Source organism: Monodelphis domestica, chromosome 2 (assembly GCF_027887165.1).
Source record: "Monodelphis domestica isolate mMonDom1 chromosome 2, mMonDom1.pri, whole genome shotgun sequence".
NCBI lineage: Eukaryota > Metazoa > Chordata > Mammalia > Didelphimorphia > Didelphidae > Monodelphis > Monodelphis domestica.
The window spans coordinates 426518117-426541039 of record NC_077228.1 but is presented as its reverse complement, the minus strand read 5'-3'; the positions used below and the strand labels follow the sequence as shown (position 1 = coordinate 426541039).

Here is a 22923-nt window from a genome sequence, read left to right as displayed (position 1 = left end):
TGAAAGGCAGAAAAGAATAAACAGTTCATGTTATTTTTAATATGATTAAAAACTAAGGTATTCCTATATTTAAAAATTACTTATATTTTATGGATTTTAGAATATGTCCAAATCAGTATGTTTTACTATAAGAAACAGCAAGATTACTTCTTAATACATTAACTTTATAAAAAATAAGATTTCCCCAATTGACAAATGGTCAAAGGATAAGAATAATTTTCACATAAAGAAATCAAAGCTATCAATAATCAAATGAAAAAATGTTCTAAAAGACTCTTGATTAGAGAAATGCAAATTAAAGCAATACTGTGGTACCACTTCAAATTTATCAGATTGGCCAATGTGACAATAAAGGAAAGTGATAAATATTGGAGATGTGGGGAAAAATACATTGTTGGTGGAGTTGTGAACTGATCCAAACCAATTCAGGAGGGCAATTTGGAACTATTCCCAAAGAGCTATCAAACTGTGCATATCCTTGGATTCTGTAATACCATTACTGAGTCTATATCCCAAATAGATCATAAAAAAGTGGAAAGGATCTATTTGTACAAAAATATTTATGTCAGCTCTTTTTGAAGTGGCAAAGAACTGAGAGTTGAGAGGATGTCCATCAATTGGGGAATAGCTGAACAAATCGTGGTATACATTGATAACAAAATACTATTGTGCTATAAGAAATAATAAGCAAGATGGTAATAGTAAAAAAATGTTAAGATCTGCAGAAACTGAATGCAGAGTACAGTAAGCAGAACCAGGAGAAGACTGCACACAATAACAGCATTATTGTCTGATGATCAGCTCTGCTACTCTTAGCAATGAACTGATCTGGTATAATCCTGAAAGGATTATGACAAGGAATGAATGTCATCCACCTCCAAAGAAAGAACTATTGGAGTGAGACAGTTGTGGACCAAAGCATACTATCTTTCACATCAGTGTATTTTCGGTTTTATTTGGGGATTTTCATTTTGTATGAGTGCACTCTTACAACAAAGACCAATATGGAAGTGTGTTTTGCATGATAATAAAAATTAAAAAAATTAAATCTCAAAGGGAAAAATATATTTGATGTAATAATAATAACACAATGCTTTAAGGAAAAAAATAAACAATGGATCTTGAAAAATGACTAGTGTACAGATACACATTTAGTTGTACCATCATTATACACAGTATTTTAAATGATCCCATATGGCTCACTATTGCAAAAATCCATTTAAAAATTATAATAATCTCTTAATGAAGCTCTTTGGCTTGAAATCCAGAAGACTAGGACCTGAGAAGAATTCAAATTAAAAGTAACCCAAGCGGGGACAGCTGGGTGGCTCAGTGGATTGAGAGCCAGGCCTAGAGACTGGAGGTCCTAAGGTTCAAATCTGGTCTCAGACACTTCCCAGCTGTGTGACCCTGGGCAAGTCACTTGACCCCCCATTGCCTAGCCCTTACCTTGCCTTGGAGCCAAGACAGAAGGTAAGGGTTTAAAAAAAAAAAGTAACCCAAGGAACAATTGAAAAATGAATGAATACAGGAATATTAACATATAATATTCATAATTAACTGCTTTTAAAAATTTAGTATATAAAATTCACCTTTAATCATACATTCTCAAATAAAATCTTGGAAAAACCTAAGCAATGTAATACTTCCTAAAAAATATCTTCTGGGTTTTTTTTTAATCTATTTTGAAAGGGGAGGGGGAGAACATAAATCATGTTACCATGGAAAAATACTTTTTTTAAAAAATAAAGAGAAAAAAAGAAAAAATATTTTTAAAAGGAACTTTAGCACAATGCCTAGCACATGGTAGACAATAAATGTTTTCTGTCTGAATGACTTACTCCCATAGGAAAATTTTAAAATAGCCTACTGGGTAAATTTATCATTATTTTATTTTTAATAGTGTTATGTAAAAATTTAACTTATTCTAAAATATTTTGAAGCTATTCTAGAAAATGCAACCAAGGATAGTTGGGCTAAGATTAGAACACATTCTTTATTCAACAAATTGGTATTCTGGGGAGAGATTTTTAACCACAGATTTGAGGGAAAACTAGGATAAAAGAACAATCTACAAATATCTGAAGGTTTGTCATGTTACAAAATGTATTAAATTTAATTTATGTGACTCCATAAGCTAGGAAAAAACAAATACAAGTCACAGAGAGGGGGCTATGGTTACTTAATAAAATTCTTAAGGATATTTGAAAATGGGATGGCATTAAGAATAAATAAATGGTACTGAATTGAAAGTTAAGAGAACAATGCTCTTTTCTCAGCTTGGCCACTAACTTGCTGTATGACCTTTAATAAACATCTAAAAATCTCTAGGCCTCAGTTTTTCATCTGTCAAATTAGAGATTAAGAAATGGTGATTATCAATCTTCCTTCTAGCTCTTGCATTAAAAACTATGCTTCATAAAATGTGATAAACAAAAGCTGAATATGATCCTACTGAGTATAATCATGTTTCACAGACAAATTATATTTGATAACTGCTAGCTCTAAAATTCTGTAGCACTCCCCCATAATTTAAAAAAAAAAATATAAGGTCATATATCTGTGATTGAGACAATTACAATCTACTATTTGATGAGAATCCTATGCAATACAAAACTGAATAGGTGATTTAACAAAAACAACTATTATAAGTGGAAATTATTAAAAGTAATGAAGTGGTCAAAGGATATGAATAATCAATTTTCAGATAAAGACATTAAAGCTATCAATAATCATATGAAAAAATGTTCTAAATATCTCTTGATTAGATTAAAGCAAATTAAAACAACTTTGAGGTACCACCTCACACCTATCAGATTGGACAATATGACAGTCAAGCAAAATGATAAATGTTGATGGAGATGTAGGAAAATTGGGACACTAATGCATTGCTGGTGAAGTTTGTGAACTGATCCAAACATTCTAGAGGGCAATATGGAACTATGCCCAAAGGGCTATAAAAGAATGTGTACTCTTTGTTCCAGTAATACCACTGCTATAAAAATGGGAAAGTACCTGTTTGTACCAAAATATTTCTTTGTGGTGGCAAAGAACTGGAAACTAAAAGGATGTCCCCCAATTGGGGAATGGTTGAACAAATTGTGATATATGACAGTGATAGAAAACTATTGTAGTATAAGGAATGATGAATAGGATGGTTTAAGAAATAATGGCCTATGTAAAATGATGCAGAGTCAAATAAGCAGAACCAGGAGAACACTGTATGTAACAGCAATATTGTGGAATGATCAACTAACAGTAAAAAATGATCCAGAACAATTCTGACAGACTTATAACAAAGAATGTTATCCATCCTCTAAAGAAATAACTGTTGGAGTAAGAATGCAGATGAAAGCATGAGATTTATCACTTGTTTATTTGGGTATATGTTTTGGGGGTTTTATTTTATAAGATTATGTTTCTAGAAAAATAATATGGAAACATGAAAAAAAAATTAACCCCCCCAAAAAAAGTAATGAAGTGATGTGTTCTCTTTAATTAGCAAGTTTTATTCATAGTTCAAAATAACCAGTAACAATATAGATTTCCAAGACAAAAGATTTGAATACATAGATCATAATATTCAATTTGTAATACCCAAAGAGAATGTTTCAATTTCATGTTGAAACCACGTCTCCTAGAAAATCCAAGAAATATATTATGTTTGCTTTTGCCATAATGATCTGTACTATATTAAAGCCCATTATCTAAGATATAAGATGTTTATTAGAGAAACTTACTGAATTTTTCCCAGTTTCTTTTTTCCTTCTAATTTAAACTACATTAGTCTTATTTATGTAAAAACTTTTAATTTTATGTAATTGAAATTGCTCATATGTTTTTATCTCAATTGCTGACTAAGTTACATACATTTCACCTATCCATAGATCTGAAAAGTAATTTCCTCTTTGTTCCTCTAATTGTACTTGGGCTGTCACTTTTCATACCTTGAATCATGTATCAACTTAGATTTAATCTTAATATACAGCATGAGAAGTTGGTCTAAATCCAATTACTATGAAACTGCTTTTCAGTTTTTCCAGATTTTTTCAAGTAGTGAGTCTAACTCCAGTAGCTTGGGTTTTATGGTTTATTAAAAAGTGTAACTGGTTTCACTTGCTTCTGTATGTTCTGTACCTAATCTGTTCCACTGAATGACATGTGTTTTGTAAATCTTAAAGAATTATATAAATGCCAGTTATTAGAGACCTCCATTTTTTAACCAGTATCTATTCATTTGGATTAGGTGTACTAGTGGCATTGTGGATAGTGCACCAGGCCTAGAGTCAGAAAAACTCATCTTCCTGAGATCAAACGTGAGCTTCGACACTAGCTTTGTCACAATGGGCAAGTCCCTTAACTGTTTGTCTCAGTTTTCCCATCTATAAAAGAAGCTAGAAAAGGAAATTTTCTTTGCCAAGAAAATCCCAAATGGAGTCATAAAGAGTGAGATGAGCTGTTAAAAAAAAAAAACTCCTAAAGAAGACATTTAAAAACCCTGAGGACCAATGATAAAACATGTTGCCTGCCCCATGAAAAAGAGGTGAAGAACTTACAGCACACATTTGTGTATTAATTTGCCTTAACTATGCTTACTTCTTAAAAATCTTTTTTTCTTCTCTATTGTTAATAGAGATCTCAGAGAGAAGAACAAGTGATAAAACCTAAGCAAAATTTTGCCAAAAAAGAGGGCAATGAATTTTTTTTAATGCACATAAGATAACAGAAGCAAATTCTGAAGGACAAGCAAAATAATTTTGGAAGTAATATGTGGAAATCAGATTTTTTTTAACGTAACAAGCAATATGAAATGAAAATCCACAGTATCATATATTACCCTCTTTTTGTCTTCTGTTGTATATATAGAAATCACTTTTTAATGTTTAAGTTTAGAATTTTTAAAAATGTAAACTTTATAAAAGGGAGGGAAAAAAAGAGATGAAATGGACTACCAGATATGAGTAAAACAGATGCCTATTTGGAGTGACTTATGCATTAAAATAAAGGGAGTAATATGTTATCTATATACATATATATAACAGGAAATGTATGTTGGGGACAGTTTGCAAAGAATGAATTTGTTTTTAGGGGTTTTTTTTAACCCCTACCACCTGTCTTAGAATTGGGGTTAAATAATTTCCCCAGGGTCACAAAACTAGGAAGTATCTGAGGTCATATTTGAATTCAACTCCTGGTCTAGGACTCTATGCAATGAGTCACCAACCTTCCCCAGAAAGAGCTTAAAAATACAAAAAGAATAGTTTACATTTTATCTTAGAGCCACTAGAGTTCACTGAGAAAAATTGATCAAGTTTTTAATTATTAAAAATTGCTTTGACAGTTGTATAGGGGATGGCTTGGAAAACAGAAAGAACAGAAGCACTGAGTACTATTAAGAGACAACTATCATATTCCAGGAGAGAAATTTTAAGGAGGGCTTTAAGGTGTAAGCCCTGAGTGTAAGAGAAGAGGTTTACTGTAAGAGACTTTTATGGAGTAAGAAATGACAAGACTTAGCAATGGGGGAAGGGGTAAAAAAAATGGGAGAATTAAAGATGCCTCGGAGGTTACAAAACAGAGAGCCAGGAGCGATAGTGGTACCTTCACAGGAATAGGGAAGTTTGAAAGAGGAGTAGTTTTGAGAAGGAAAGTAATAAATTGTTTTGGTCATGTTGAACTTGATATGCTTCTGGGATAGACAGATGGTAATTCAGGCGTGGAGTTCAGGTGAGAGGCTATGGCTATATAGATTTGGAAGTCATATGCACAATAATATTTAAACCCACAGGAGCAGATGAGAACTCTCTGAGAGAGTAAAGAGAGAAAAGAAAAGGGCCTAGAAGAGTCATGGCTTATATCAATAATGATGATATGATAATAATGATGGCTAATATTTCTATAGTAGAGTTGTAAGGAAGTATGGGTTTAAGTTATAAACAAGACAATTATTTGCATTTCTGAAATCACGAACTTTTTTTTATAAATTAGAGATGAGTAAACTATAGCTTATAAGCCAAATCTGTCTGGCCAGTTACCAATGGTTCAATAATCAAATGTCATGGATCTAAAATCACATGAAGAGGTAGAATTCATTAAATCTAAATGACTTGAAATTTTATATGTAACTAAGTGTTCATACTATCTCTTAAGTTTATGTATACAGTCTATGAGCTAAGAATGGTTTTTATATTTTAAATAGTTTTATTACATTTTATTTTTAAATTGTATTTTAAAAGGTAAAAAGCATTCTTAGTTCACTGATCCATATAAAAACAGGTTGTACTAGATTTGTCCTTTGGCCCTAAGGCTAGAGTTTATCAATTCCTGCTATATATATAATCACTGTATAGACTAAAAACAAAATTATAATGCTTTTTCTGATACCTAATGCTTAAACAACGTGAGATTAATATCTCAAAATGTTTACAGTCTTATGATGTGTGATGATCTTATAATGTATAAGCCAGTACAGTACTTTGGATATAAATTTTTTAAGAATCCAGTAGCCTGCACATAACTATTATTATCTTAGGGCAGGCCAAATTAAAAAGATAGATTTCTAATGAAAATGGAAACATATTCTTTCCTCCATAAATTTTTCTCTACTCTAAGCAATATTTATCTTCTTTCACATGAACATGGAAATACATATATGATAATATATGCACAACCTATATCATATTGTCTACCTTCTCCGAGAGGAATATTAGAAGGGAGAAAGAATATGGACTGCAAATTATCAGAAAATGAATATTAAGGAATTGTACTATATTAAGAAATGTATGTAATCTGGAAAAAAGTAAAATGTATAAATAAAGAAGGATAAATAAAGAGATTATACCTGTGTTCTTTATTATTCAAATAGAAGTAGATTAAATAATTAAAATATAAATTCTATTATTATCTAAAAGCAAATTATTAGTTTGTCTTGCTACTATCACTAATTTTTAAAAAGAAAAACCCAACTTAAATGGACTTAGATGTTTTATTATGAAAGTAAATATTTTCATTTGGGTGTAGACTCAGGTCACAAAAAAACTGAAATGTTAAATTAGGAAAAGTAACTTTAAAATTTATATGAAAAACATATATATGGAAAGGAATTGTACAAGCTTCACTTTTTAATATAAGGGATTTTTTAAAGATCCAAATTAACAAGTCTAAAAAGAATATAGTTTAAAAGTATTATAAATAAAGTCATATCACAGATCCATAAAGCGTCTTCCTGGCTTTGCCTAAATTACCTGTTTATTCATTTTTAGATAAATGTTGGCAGTCTAATTCCTCCCTATATATAAGTCTGAATCTAACAGACACTATCTTCATCCACTTAAACCATTCACAGAGATACCTCTCCAGTTCTCCATGATCTTTAAAATATTACTGTTTATGGTTCTGTAATAAAATCTAACAAATCTATCATCACAAGAGGATGTATAGAACATATGATCTAGATTTGTTGGGTGTTCTTACTCCTTCTTAAAATAGAAAGTAAAATTTTATTAAACCTTTCCATGCAGAATACCCAGATTATCCAGCAATTTATAATGGAGAAGGCCATGTCATGAATATTTATTTACTTTCTTTAAAAAACAGTTATTAGCCAGATCTATACATAATATATACATCTAGCAGCAGGGCTGGAGGAGGAAGAAGGGGAAAATAGGAAAAATATTTTGGGAGATTATTGAAATTATCAAGGGAGAGGTTAATAAGGGCTTATAATAGGATAGTCGCAGAGGGAACAAAGGGGAAGAAAAAGATGTAAAAGAAGAGGAGACAATTTTGTGAAAAGGAAGAATAAGAAAGGAAACAAAGGAATGAAAGGGGAATCAAAAAAGTACTCTTTTGTCTCTGAAATTTAAGGAAGAGAAAGAATCTAAAAATAAAAAAAAAGATCAATGAGCATAAAGGCTTCAAAGAGATCATCAGATTTAATTGTTGGGTTTTGTTGACTTAAAAAAAAAAAGGTTGGAATTAAACTCAAACTGTAAGGGTATAAGGTGAGTTTAAGTGTAGAATATTCTGTTTTCTTAGCATGCTTTAATACATTTCCAAAAAAAATTATATCTTTTATATTTATGTAACCTTATAGGTCTCTTCAATTCTCAACTAGGAGCAATCCTCTCATAATAAAAGATAAAAAGGAAAGGAAGAAAAAGCAATTGAGCAAAAATGCAATACACTAACTAAATCTGAAAGTATATTAAATGTTCCACAACCATAGTCTCCTGCTCTTCAAATCAGGGAAGTAAATGATGCTAAATTTTAAACAGAAATTGGTGTACTAGGAAAATCTTACTCAGTACTTTTTAAAAGAAGAAAAATATAACAAAAGCAAAATATTCTGATTTTTAATTAATGAGACTCACCTCATCATGTGTGTACCTATAATCTGCTTTCTTTGATTTGAGGTCCCATAATGCTACTGTTCCAGATTCGAAGCCAATCAAAAGCTATAATAAAATAAAGGTATTATCAAAAGGAACACTGTTATTTATATGTAATATTTAGTATCAGAAAATAAATTTTTAGTAGGAACAAATATCTTAATTTTATGCTCTCATTCACTCTAAAGTAAAATAACTTCTAAAATCATTGAATTATTCCATCTCTGTTTATCATGCACATAGAGATAATGTGGATATTTCATTACATAAATATTAAGGTTTGGGGGATAAGTTTTTAACAAGCAACAATACAGTTAATTTTTTTAAAGAACTATTCTAAAATCACAAAAATGACTACTAAGTTTACCAAAGAAGCACATTTTCAGTTCTCTAGAAAAGTATTTTAACATTATTTACTATTATTTCTTGTTAATCCCTATTACCCTGAATGACTGTAATGTCTTTGTTCCCCTCTAAAGCAGTGCAATCTTTTAAGAGATTTACCACGTTTAGTATAAATTGAGTGGCAGATTTTTATAGCTCAGACATATTTTGTTACTTATCCAAGGTACTACTAGGAAACACAAGAGAAAATTCTAGTTCAAAAAGAGTAGAACCTGAGAAAGAAAATACTGCTATAGCTTTCCTTTTTAAGTATACTACAACGTAATATAAAATACTTTGGATAAAACTAAAAGTAAATTTCAAATTGTGTTTATTTCTTTTATTTTTCAGTAAATGCTTTTAGAATTGAAAGGCTATGGGTATCTAAAGAATCTTGGAATGAGGACAAAATTCAATAAGCAACAGTGATAAGGAATTTGGAATGGCTCTCCACTAGAAATAGAGTCAAAATTAGAGTGAGAATGGGATTTAATATATAATCAAAAATTTTCACCTGAACAATCTGAAATTCCATAACTTTCCTGGTAAAATCTGACTTCTCTTGTATTTACTTTCTTCAACCCCTCCAAATACCCTGGTCATATGATATCTACTGAATTAACATTTCATTATAATGAGAAGAAGGCAGGCCTCTATTACTTGATATCAGGTCTAAAGATTAGAACAGTTGATAAATATTTTCTTTTTTAAAAGCACATCAATAACTCATAAAAATCATAAACAAGATGTTTTGAAAACTATGTCAAAGAGTACAAAGTTTTACACTGCATTGGTATTTAATATGTTTCTATAGGAGACCATTACATTACTGTATTCTCTAATGAAGGGTTCAAATATTTTTCATGCCAATCTGCATTTTCCCTCCATGGATTATTTTTTATCATTTTCTAAAATAGGCTATCCAAAGCTTAGAGTCACCTCAAAAACTAAGGAAAAGGACTTCCGGTCAAGGTGCTGTCTTAGAGAAAGCTAAAGTCCAGATCTCCTGAAACCCTTCCTTACCGATCTCAAACAGAATGCTCCTAGGGCACCGAAATTCAAAACGATCAACAGCATAGACCCCGGGAGTCCTCCTCCTGGACCTGGACCTGGATCAAAAGGTACGCCACCCCCCCCAAAGCCAGAACCGGAGACCACTCGGACCTAAGGGGTAGGCAGAAGGAAGGTCCTAGAACCCATCCCCCCAACCCAGGGCGCCAAGTCCGAGTCCGAGGCAGCAGAGGCAACCTCAGAGCCCCAAAGCCTGCTATTCTGAAGGCCTCTTCCTGAAAACAACCTGACCCAGTCGAGGGGGCACCCAGATAGCAGGGAAACAGAGAGGGACGGGAAAGCTTGTAACCCCCTGGGAGGAGCCCTCTGAGCTCCGGGAAGCCAAGGCCCCTCCCCCTCAGAGAGCAGGGTCGTCTGGAACAACAGCAACCCTCAGGGCTGGCAAAAGGGCCTCGGGAGCCGGCAATTCTGAAGGCCACATCCTAAAAACAACCTGACCCAGTCCAGGGGGCACCCAGACAGCAGGGAAACAGAGAGAGAGGGGGGATCTTGTAACCCCCCTGGCTGGATCCTTCCATCTGAGTCTCACGAAAAAAGTCCCTGCCTCAAGGCATACTAAATTCAACCCAGGGAAAGCTAATCTCCTTAGGAGCCCTCGGAGTTCCAGGAAGCCACGGCCCCTCCCCCTGCAGAGTCCTGGCGCTGGCCGGCTAAGGCACAGGAACAAGGGCCAAGCCAGGCTTAGAGTGTGGAAGTAAGGCAATGGAGAAGCATCAGGAGGGTGCCGAGGAGAGGAGGGCAGTAACAGGGACACACCAGCAATTCCTGGCTTCCCGGGAAGACAGAACAACAACTTCATAGAATGGACAATCTGCCTAGGGCTAAAACCTCTGAACGCCAGAGAGAGATAAGAAAAGCTAGTCCCCCCCCCCACTCAGATAGAGATGGCAAACTCGACAGAAGCAGAAAAGTCCCAAAATTCAAAAAAACACAAGAAGAAGGGGGTGACTTTGGACACATTTTATGGAGCAAAAATAGAAAACACAGAGGAGATAGAATAGGAAACACAAGCAAATGCTCCAAAACCTTCCAAAGAAAATGGAAACTCTCCACAAACCCATGAAGAATTTGAATCTGAAATGATCAAAAAGATGGAAGTCTTCTGGGAGGAAAAGTGGGAAATAATGCAAAAGAAATTCATGCATCTACAAAACCAGTTTGACCAAACTGTAAAAGAAAACCAGGCTTTAAAGCAAGAACTAATAAAGCAAAGCCAAAAGACCAAGAAATTAGAAGAGAACATAAAATATCTCACTGACAAAGTGACAGATTTGGAAAATAGAGGGAGAAGAGATAATTTAAGAATAATTGAACTTCCAGAAAAGCCAGAAATAAATAGCATACTCAACATCGTAATACAAGATATAATCAAAGAAAATTGCCCAGAGATTCTAGAACAAGGGGGCAATACAGCCACTGGACAGAGCTCACAGAACACCTTCTACACTAAACCCCCAAAAGACAACTCCCAGGAATGTAATTGCCAAATTCCAAAACTCTCAAACAAAAGAAAAAATCCTACAAGAAGCCAGAAAAAGACAATTTAGATATAAAGGAATGCCAATCAGGGTCACACAAGACCTTGCAAGTTCTACTCTAAATGATCGAAAGGCATGGAACATGATCTTCAGAAAGGCAAGAGAGCTGGGTCTTCAACCAAGAATCAGCTACCCAGCAAAACTGACTATATACTTCCAAGGGAAAGTATGGGCATTCAACAAAATAGAAGATTTCCAACTTTTTGCAATGAAAAGACCAGAGCTCTTTGGAAAGTTCAATATCGAAAATCAAAGAGCAAGGAATACCTGAAAAGGTAAATATGAAGGAAAGGGAAAAGGAGAAAAATGTTATCTTCTTCTTTTACTCAAACTCTCTGCTATAAGGACTACATTTATATCAATCTATGTGTACTAACATGTGGGGAAAATGTAATGTGTAAATAGGGGGAAAAGAAAGACCAAATAGAATAATCATTCTCACACAAAGATTCACATGGGAAGTGGAGGGGAAAAAAACTCCTATAAGAAGGAGAGGAAGAGAATTTTTACTTAAGCCTTACTCTCAGAGAAATCAACTCTGAGAGGGAAAAACATCCAGATCCATTGGGATCTTGAATTCTATCTTAACCAACAAGGGTAGGGAGAAGGGAAAACCAAGGGGGAGAGGGGGAGAGGGAAAATAAAAAGGGAGGGAAAGAGAGGGGGGAGGGGGAGGGAACAAAAAGGGAGGGACTAAAAAGGGAAACATATCAAGGGAGGGGACAAGGGGGACCAATTTAAAGTAAATCACTGGACTAAAAGGTAGGGCCGAAGAAGAAAAGGTTAGAACCAGGGAAGGATATCAAAATGCCAGGGAGTCCACAAATGACAATCATAACTTTGAATGTGAATGGGATGAACTCACCCATAAAACGTAGACGAATAGCAGAATGGATTAGAATCCAAAACCCTACCATATGTTGTCTTCAAGAAACACACATGAGGGGGGTTGACACCCACAAGGTCAGAATTAAGGATGGAGTAAGACCTTCTGGGCCTCAACTGACAGAAAGAAGGCAGGAGTTGCAATCATTATATCTGATAAAGCCAAAGCAAAAATAGACCTGATCAAAAGGGATAGGGAAGGTAATTATGTCTTGTTAAAAGGGACTTTAGATAATGAGAAAATATCACTAATCAACATGTATGCACCAAATAATATAGCATCCAAATTTCTAATGGAGAAACTAGGAGAATTGAAGGAAGAAATAGACAGTAAAACCATATAAGTGGGAGACTTAAACCAACAATTATCAAATTTAGATAAATCAAACCAAAAAATAAATAAGAAAGAGGTGAAAGAAGTGAATGAAATCTTAGAAAAATTAGAATTAATAAACACATGGAGAAAAATAAATAGGGATAAAAAGGAATACACCTTCTTCTCAGCACCACATGGCACATTCACAGAAATTGACCATACATTAGGTCACAGAAACATAGCACACAAATGCAGAAAAGCAGAAATAATAAATGCAGCCTTCTCAGATCACAAGGCAATAAAAATAATGATCAGTAAAGGCACATGGAAAACCAAATCAAAAACTAATTGGAAATTAAACAATATGATACTTCAAAATCGTTTAGAGAAGAAATCATAGAAACAATTAATAATTTTATCGAGGAAAATGACAATGGCGAGACATCCTTTCAAACCTTTTGGGATGCACCCAAAGCGGTAATCAGAGGTAAATTCATATCCCTGAGTGCATATATCAACAAACTAAGGAGAGCAGAGATCAATCAATTGGAAATGCAAATAAAAAAACTCAAAAGCTATCAAATTAAAACCCCCCAGCAGAAAACCAAACTAGAAATCGTAAAAATTAAGGGAGAAATTAATAAAATCGAAAGTGATAGAACTATTGATTTAATAAATAAGACAAGAAGCTGGTACTTTGAAAAAACAAACAAAATAGACAAAGTACTGGTCAATCTAATTAAAAAAAGGAAGGAAGAAAAGCAAATTAACAGCATCAAAGATGAAAAGGAGGACAGCACCTCTGATGAAGAGGAAATTAAGGCAATCATTAGAAATTACTTTGCCCAATTATATGGCAATAAATACACCAATTTAGGTGATATGGATGAATATATACAAAAATACAAACTGCCTAGACTAACAGAAGAGGAAATAGAATTCTTAAATAATCCCATATCAGAAAATGAAATCCAACAGGCCATCAAAGAACTTCCTAAGAAAAAATCCCCAGGGCCTGATGGATTCACCAGTGAATTCAATCAAACATTCAGAGAACAGTTAATCCCAATACTATACAAATTATTTGACATAATAAGCAAAGAGGGAGTTCTAACAAACTCCTTTTATGACACAAATATGGTACTGATTCCAAAACCAGGCAGGTCAAAAACAGAGAAAGAAAACTATAGACCAATTTCCCTAATGAATATAGATGCAAAAATCTTAAATAGGATACTAGCAAAAAGACTCCAGCAAATGATCAGAAGGGTCATCCACCATGATCAAGTAGGATTTATACCAGGGATGCAGGGCTGGTTCAATATTAGGAAAACCATCCACATAATTGGTCACATCAACAAACAAACCAACAAGAATCACATGATTATCTCAATAGACGCAGAAAAAGCCTTTGATAAAATACAACACCCATTCCTATTAAAAACACTAGAAAGCATAGGAATAGAAGGGTCGTTCCTAAAAATAATAAACAGTATATATCTAAAACCATCAACTAATATCATCTGCAATGGGGATAAACTAGACGCATTCCCAATAAGATCATGAGTGAAACAAGGATGCCCATTATCACTTCTACTATTTGACATTGTACTAGAAACACTAGCAGTAGAAATTAGAGAAGAAAAAGAAATTGAAGGCTTCAAAATAGGCAAGGAGGAGACCAGGTTATCACTCTTTGCAGATGACATGATGGTCTACTTAAAGAATCCTAGAGATTCAACCAAAAAGCTAATTGAAATAATCAACAACTTTAGCAAAGTTGCAGGATACAAAATAAACCCACATAAGTCATCAGCTTTTCTATACATCTCCAACACAGCTCAGCAGCAAAAACTAGAAAGAGAAATCCCATTCAAAATCACCTTAGACAAAATAAAATACCTAGGAATCTATCTCTGGAGACAAACACAGGAACTATATGAACACAACTACAAAACACTCTCCACACAACTAAATCTAGACTTGAACAATTGGAAAAACATTAACTGCTCATGGATAGGATGAGCCAATATAATAAAAATGACCATCCTACCCAAACTTATTTATCTATTTAGTGCCATACCCATTGAACTCCCAAAATATTTCTTTACTGATTTAGAAAAAACCATAAAAAAATTCATTTGGAATAACAAAAGATCAAGGATATCCAGGGAAATAATGAAAAAAAAAACACATATGATGGGGGCCTTGCAGTCCCAGATCTCAAACTATATTACAAAGCAGCAGTCATCAAAACAATTTGGTACTGGCTAAGAAACAGAAAGGAAGATCAGTGGAATAGACTGGGGGCAAGCGACCTCAGCAAGACAGTATACGATAAACCCAAAGATCCCAGCTTTTGGGACAAAAATGTACTATTCGATAAAAACTGCTGGGAAAATTGGAAGAAAGTATGGGAGAGATTAGGAATAGATCAACACCTCACACCCTACACCAAGATAAATTCAAAATGGGTGAATGACTTAAACATAAAGAAGGAAACCATAAGTAAATTGGGTAAACACAGAATAGTATACATGTCAGACCTTTGGGAGGGGAAAGGCTTTAAAACCAAGCAAGACATAGAAAGAATCACAAAATGTAAAATAAATAATTTTGACTACATCAAATTAAAAAGCTTTTGTACAAACAAAACCAATGTAACTAAAATCAGAAGGGAAACAACAAATTGGGAAAAAATCTTCATAGAAACCTCTGACAAAGGCTTAATTACTCAAATTTATAAAGAGCTAAATCAATTGTACAAAAATTCAAGCTATTCTCCAATTGATAAATGGGCAAGGGACATGGATAGGCAGGTCTCAGATAAAGAAATAAAAACTATTACTAAGCACATGAAGAAGTGTTCTAAATCTCTTATAATCAGAGAGATGCAAATCAAAACAACTCTGAGGTATCAGCTCATACCAAGCAGACTGGCTAGCATGATAGCAAAGGAAAGTAATGAATGCTGGAGGGGATGTGGAAAAGTAGGGACATTAATTCAATGCTGGTGGAGTTGTGAACTGATCCAACCATTCTGGAGGGCAATTTGGAACTATGCCCAAAGGGCGACAAAAGAATGTCTACCCTTTGATCCAGCCATAGCACTGCTGGATTTGTACCCCAAAGAGATAATGGACAAAAAGACTTGTACAAAAATATTCATAGCTGCGCTCTTTGTGGTGGCCAAAAACTGGAAAACGATGAGATGCCCATCAATTGGGGAATGGCTGAGCAAATTGTGGTGTATGTTGGTGATGGAATACTATTGTGCTAAAAGGAATAATAAAGTGGAGGAATTCCATGGACACTGGAACAACTCCCAGGAAGTGATGCAGAGCAAGAGGAGCAGAACCAGGAGAACATTGTACACAGAGACTAATACACTGTGGTATAATCGAACGTAATGGACTTCTCCATTAGTGGTGGTGTAATGTCCCTGAACAATCTGCAGGGATCTAGGAGAAAAAACACTATTCATAAGCAAAGGACAAACTATGGGAGTGGAAACACCAAGGAAAAGCAACTGCCTGACTACAGTTGAGGGGACATGACAGAGGAGAGACTCTAAACGAAACTCTAATGCAAATATTGACAACATGGAAATGGATTCGAATCAAGAACACATGTGACACCCAATGGAATCACGTGTCGGCTATGGGGGATGGGGGAAGGAAAAGAAAATGATCTTTGTCTTTAATGAATAATGCTTGGAAATGATCAAATAAAATATTATTTAAAAAAAACTAAGGAAAGGAATGTTGGGTAATAAGTTTCTGGATACAACTAAATATGTAAGTAAAAAATAAATACTCAAGGAAGCAAATACGTATCAAATTACAGTATTTGTGAAAAATATTGTACTGTATTTAAGTAAAATACCAAATAATAGGTATGATATTTTAACTCAAAGAACTTAAAATTGTGTTTTGATTTTTTTAATGTGAATTTATTTGGACATTCAAGTTTTCAATACTTTTGGTTATTACTGACTTAAAATCTTCCTTTTACTTTGGAGTCAGAACAATATGAAACTGATGTTCTAAGATTTATAGCTATGTATGTATGTAGCTATGAGGAAAACTATATTATTGATAGGGTAGATACAAAACATTAGTTAACAGCAAGTTATGGAGACAACCTTCAGAAGATTTTGTAAAGATACATATTTAACCCATGTTTTGTTTAAGTGGATGATTCATAGATGCTGTGAAGAAAGTGGGGTCTTTCCTTTTCCCTTTAAAATGAAGCAAGTTGTTCAGGTTGAACCTAAATTCTAAGAACAATTTTAATTTAAACGTCCTTAACAATGCACTAAGACTCATTGGGACCATCCTACATTACCTGGCCTCAAACTATAGCTCTAGGTAATTCAATTGTTGAGTTTGGTACAATTCCATTTTATGAGCAATTTAGGAGTGAAGATGAGATAGGAGTAGCAGAGGCTTATCTCTCAAGTAAGATAAAGTGACATTTACCCTGGTAACATTTAATGCTAAAGGAATAAGTAAAGAAAATTAATATTCCTATTTTAAATATCAACAGGTCATAAGATATAACAGCACAGATTAAAATCCAAAATTGTCTGATAGCCTCTAAGTTGAGGAAAAAATAAATATCTAAAGAAAATTAAAGTGAATTAAAAGGCACATTTAATTATATTTAGCATTTTTATTCAACCTTTGCTCTTAAAAAAGTCATTAAATGATCAATTAGAAAAGAAAATTAATGTCAGAATTTTTTCTACCTTATTAAATTTATTTTATTATACACTTATTCCTATTTATATAAATTATGTCCCTAAGGCAAGTGTCCTATGTCAATGCTACTCTTGTCAAACAGCAAACCAAAGAGGTCCATTGTCATAGAGGAACTAAAAAGCTATTATTTCTTCCACAATTTCAAGCCATTTTTAATAACAAAAAAAGTCAAACATCTGAACAAATAATTCTTGTCTGATATAGTTAAAATGGGATCCTGCTCAAAAAATATATTATAGTTTGACTCATCTGGTTAGAGACTTAGACTGTATGATCTCTCAAGTCCCAAGGATAGAATCTGTGGAGAGGGAGACATTCCATAGAGAAGGAATGAAATAGGCCCAACTACAGGAAAGATTACATTCAGGGAGTAATACGTAGGACAAATAGTAACCACAAGTCCTACTCATTCACAAGTTAATGTGCTAAAGGAGCATAAACTTCATTAGCTTGTATTGTAATGCTTCTACTTTTAGAACCAAGCCTAAATAAATACAGAGAGGTTTATCAACAACAGACTATTTGGTGTTCAATTCTTTGGTCAGAACAAGCTAGAAAACAAAGAAAAATACAAAATGTACTTCAGTCCTATATGACTCCCTTCTGCTTCCAAACTTATTAGGACAAAGTGGCAGAAGAGGGGGCATGAAGAAAGACATTTTGTTTTCAATCTATCTATGAAAATTAATTTAGTTTTTAGTATTCTAAACATGAGATCCTTGTCCTATGACTGAGTATACATAGTACTGGAGGAAATAAATTTTATCAATCTTTACTAAATAAAGGAAAGTAGCACCTAAAATGAAAGGATGGCTTTCAATTACTTCCTGAGGAAATTGGCAGGGGTGGTTTTACTGAGATTCCAAAAGCAATAAAAACATTATTTCATGAAATACTTTGTCTTTTTGTTTTGTGACAGTCAAGATAAGAATTTGCAAAAAGACCACCAAGATGATAATTATCATTTACGTACTAACATCTGGACAAAAGATGAGGAGAGAAATTCTAAGAACTTGGTAAGACCCTCCAAATTAAATCAACATAAACTTTCACTCTATGAAATCCATATAAGGTGTTAAATAAATGTTTGCTCAATTTACTTTTCAGCTCACTCAGAAAAAACACTCAGTAAGTATTTACTGTGTAACAAGGCACTGTCCTAAGAGCTAAGGATAGGGAAAAAAAAAAGACAAAATGCCAACTTTTGAACTCAAGAAACTAACAGGAGGTAGGGAATACATGTACCACTAGGTACAGGGACATAAAAGATTATAAAATAGATGAGAGGAAAGCACTAGAGAGGATTTGAGGAGGAAAGAATTTAAGAAGTCTTCTACAGAAGATGAGATTTGAACTGAGTCCTAGAGGAAGCCAGGGAAAATAAGAGGGTGGAGCATTCCAAAAACAGAACCAGCTGGTAGAAAGGCACTAAAACTAGAGATGGGGTATAATGAATGGGGAATGCCAAGGAGACCAATGAAGCTCTATTCTAAGATTGTGTGGAGGGAAATAAAGTGTGAAAACACTGCAAAGTGATGAAGGGAATGGGTTTTAAATGAGGAAATCGACAATTTAAATATTAATGTAGTTCCTATAGGATCCCAGACCTAAGAGGGAGTCACTGAAATTCCACCTAGGAAGTAGCTAGATTGGATAGCTCACTTAGCCTAGAGTTACAAGGCATGAGCTTACATATGAATTCAGACACTTACCAGATATGTGATCCTGGGCAGCCTCCCTTAATCTCCACCTGCCTCAGCTTTCTCAATTATAAATGGAGATAATAATAGCATCTACCTCCCCAAAAGTTGTTGTGAGGATAAAATGAAATCATATTTGTAAAGTATACTTACTATCCTGCCCAGCACATAATATACTTAATAAATGCTTGCTTTCTGCCTTTCTTCCTTCATTTAGCAGGGTAGTAACATGGACAGGTTTGCAAATATGGATAACTTAAATAGGGAGAGTTGGGGGAGTAGGGTAAGATAAAAAATTCTGCCTTGGCCACATCACATGTTGAGTTTGAGAAATCTATAGGACACCCACCTCAATATGTATAAAAGCCAGGTCCAATAGTTATCATAAAGACTACTTATTAAGGAGGTTTATTATATTTGGGATCTTGTAGACCCCAGGTTAGATTCCCTACACCCACAATGGCAAACCTATGGCACATGTGCCAAAAAGGGCACCCAGAACTCTCTATCTGTGGGCATACCTGCAGCTGCCCACAAGAGTTCATTACTAGAAAGCCAGAGGGACTGGGGCAGAGCAGTTCCCCTCCTCCTCTCCATCTACCTGAAGATATTCCTCATTTCACCCACCCCTCTGCCCAACAGTCAAATGTGGCACTTCCTCCCTTCCCTATCTGAGGTAAAGGGGAGGGGCGAGGGGGGGGGAGCACTGCATGCAGTCTGGGGGAGAAGGGAAGGGGAACTCACATGCTATGTGAGGGTATGGCGCCAAAGGCAGCCTGTTGAGTCTATGTGGTGGGGTTAGAGAGGAGCTAGGTTTGAGAGGAGCATAGCTCACAGTGTGGCACATAGCTGGAGAGGAGCAGAGTACTCAGGCCACTTTCCTCCCCTCTCCATTGCTGCCTCTCATCACCCACCCTTCTGCCCAGCAGCCCAATGGGAGTGCTTCTTCCCTTCCCTGTCTTGGGTAAAGGGGAGGGACCAGTGCAGAGGTGTGGGAGTGTGGAGCACTGCATTCAATCTGGGGGGGGGCAGCATGACACTCAGTCTGGGGGGTGAGGTGAGGATGGGGCCTAGCACTCTTTCTCTAAACAGTGTGCCATCTCAGGCCTATTAATGAAAATTATCTAATCTTTTCTATTGTTTTCTTAATAAACAACAAAGTATGTAATATGATATGCAATATCAAAAGCTAAGTATTTTTAACATGTATTTGTCCTTGAAATCATTTTATGTAGAATAATATTCAAAAATGTTTTGGTAATAAAAATTTTAAAGTAACCTACCTTTCCCTCATCCATTGGATTATCACTTATATGGACAACAGGTCCTGGGTGAGATTTAGATGACCTAAGGATGAAAAAGTTTATAATAAAATTTTTCTCAATTAAGAGTTTCCAAAAATTTAAAATATATTCATATAAAGCTAAGTAATTAGGATATAAACAAATATTTTTAAAAGATAAAAATTATGTTGTCAACTGACTGCCCTACAAAAGGTATATAAATGAACTGAGATAAACCATTGTGAAAATATAACTAGTGATGAATCATATTAAAATTTCCAATTTAACAACTATTAGAAAAAATTTCAATTTGTTCATGGCTGCAATTTCATTTAAATCTATATAAAAAACTAAACTAAGATCATCTTTGGTAGAGCTATGAGCTATCACAAAGACATATGTCATATGTTCCTTTCCTTTCTCCTGTCACCCTATCATTTGGAGGGAATAGTTAATTTCATTTCATAACTCAAACCAAAGAAAAAGTGATGGCTTATGTAAATGTAAGTAAATCATGGAAAGCAATGTCACCTACTCCTACTCAGAGAAAAAGGGACCCTAGAGATAAAAATGAAGTGGAGTTCATGCTTATAGAATGGGAGGAAGCATGTCCCTATTCTTAAATCCTAATCAAGTTGAGACCACATCCACTGCAAGACAGCCATCTGTGAGATTATATGGACACCTGCTACCAGTCCCACCCACTTGGAAGTTGTAGTCTACTGAAAGTAGTGAAAGATAATGAAAAACTACACTAACAGAGGACTAATACATGATAATTGTATCCCTACCATAGGAAAGGGAAAAAAGCTTGAAATTTCATGTCTTTTATATCTAAACCTACCCAATATTTAAGAAGCGTGCATCATTGAATTACTCATGTCAAAGATACAAATATAACAAAGAACACAATAGTCCAATAATGCTTAGGAAATTAAATAATCAAACAATTTTAAATTTATAATGAACTCTAAAAATTCAGTACTTATAAATAATAGAAAAGTGTTAGAAAAAGAAACAATAAAAATTATTATAATCCCATTATAAAATCAGTTCTGTCCAGAAGATCCACAGGTTTTTATGCCCTCATCTAATTGTATTTTTAAAAAAGAAATAACATGATTTCATTGATAGAAGTGAAGAAACTTCCTCTATCAATGCAGAACAACAAGCATTCTGCAATTTATGGTTTCTGAGAGTTTCATGGAACTCTGAAAGGTTAGGTGATTTGCCCCGGTATCTCACAGCAAATGTATCAGAGAAGTGTTTCAACTCCAGGGCAAGCTCTCTATTCACTTCACCTTTGCATAATTTACAAATTAAACATTAGTATACCTACTAAAAAATAAGCAAATGAAATCTAAAATTTAAGTCAAGACAGTCTATACAATTGTTACTTACATCTTACCAAATATTTTTTAAAAACATCAAGTAGTAGTTTAGAAAACATTAAACATATGAGGATTTATCATAATGAACATTTATAATGCATTTACACAGTGCCAAATGTTTTACAAATATTATCCTTTTTCAGCCTCATGACCATCCAAGAGGAAAATGCTATTACTATCCTCATTTTACAGATGAAGAAATTGACAGAAGCAGAGGTTAAATGACTTGCCCAGGGTCCCATAGCTAGTGTCTGAGGCAGTACCTGAACTCGGGTCTTTCTAACTTCAGGCTTAGCACACAACTTAGCACTGAGCCACCTGGCTAATGATGTACATATTCTAAAAAATAACTTTAAAGGACTCATATAAATATAAGCCAACATTTTTTGGAGAGAATTCTAGTGGCCACTATTAGGAGGAAATCACAAATCTAATATTAGAAGCATCTAACAGGAATTCAGTTACATTTATTAAGCAACTAATACATGACACTTCCATATGTGGTAATAAAATTTTTAATGGAATATGTGATCAAACTTACAGCTCAATGGCTTTATTCCACATAATGACGTAGCCTGAGAGTGTGAAGGATTCAACATTGACAATATGTATGTTACCTCTTTCTGTGCCCACATAGAGCCACTTGCTCTGGAAAGGCAGGTGGCAAAATGTTATCCTGCAAGAAAAGATATATGTAAAAAAGGAATGAGAACAATCTTCTGTAATCCCTAAAGAAGCACAGGGCAAGTTAAAGTAACAAAAATTACAAGCAGTCTAATAATGCTTAAGAAATAAAATACTCATAAAAAATTTTACAATTTGAAATGAATTTCAAAAAAAAAAATCAGAGAAAGGCAAGTACCAGATAAAATTATCCTATTTCATATGGGCTCAGATTTTAGAGTTTGAGTTCTAATGTACTTTATTCTAACATTCCATTTTTTAAATGACAATGTGAAGTAGCTTGCTCAAGGTCACAGAGAAGTAAGCAGCAGAGGCAAAAATCATATCCATGTGTTTTGACTCCAAATCTAGTGTTTCTGTGTTATATTACATAAAACTGCCCACTCAAAGTATAAGAACATAACTAAACTTCATTATTGTAATCTAACAAATGTGGTGATAAAATTTCAAAAGTAAAGATAATCTGAGGGAGTGACCTATAATCTAAAAATTAAGCAAAGTAAAGAGTAATAAAAATA

General features: G+C 34.2%; 1 protein-coding gene across 4 annotated transcripts in view; it reads right to left on the bottom strand.

Moving 5' to 3' along the window:
* The window catches only part of STXBP5 (syntaxin binding protein 5), a 213840-nt gene that overhangs the window by 133591 nt on the left and 57326 nt on the right, over positions 1-22923 (bottom strand). For all 4 annotated transcript variants that reach the window (XM_056818911.1, XM_056818912.1, XM_003340397.4 and 1 more), the window contains exons 5-7: positions 22263-22397; positions 20331-20394; positions 8373-8456 (exon numbers count right to left, since the gene is read on the bottom strand). In XM_056818911.1, coding sequence (XP_056674889.1) covers positions 8373-8456; positions 20331-20394; positions 22263-22397 — 283 coding nt within the window. The remainder of the gene's footprint in view (positions 1-8372; positions 8457-20330; positions 20395-22262; positions 22398-22923) is intronic.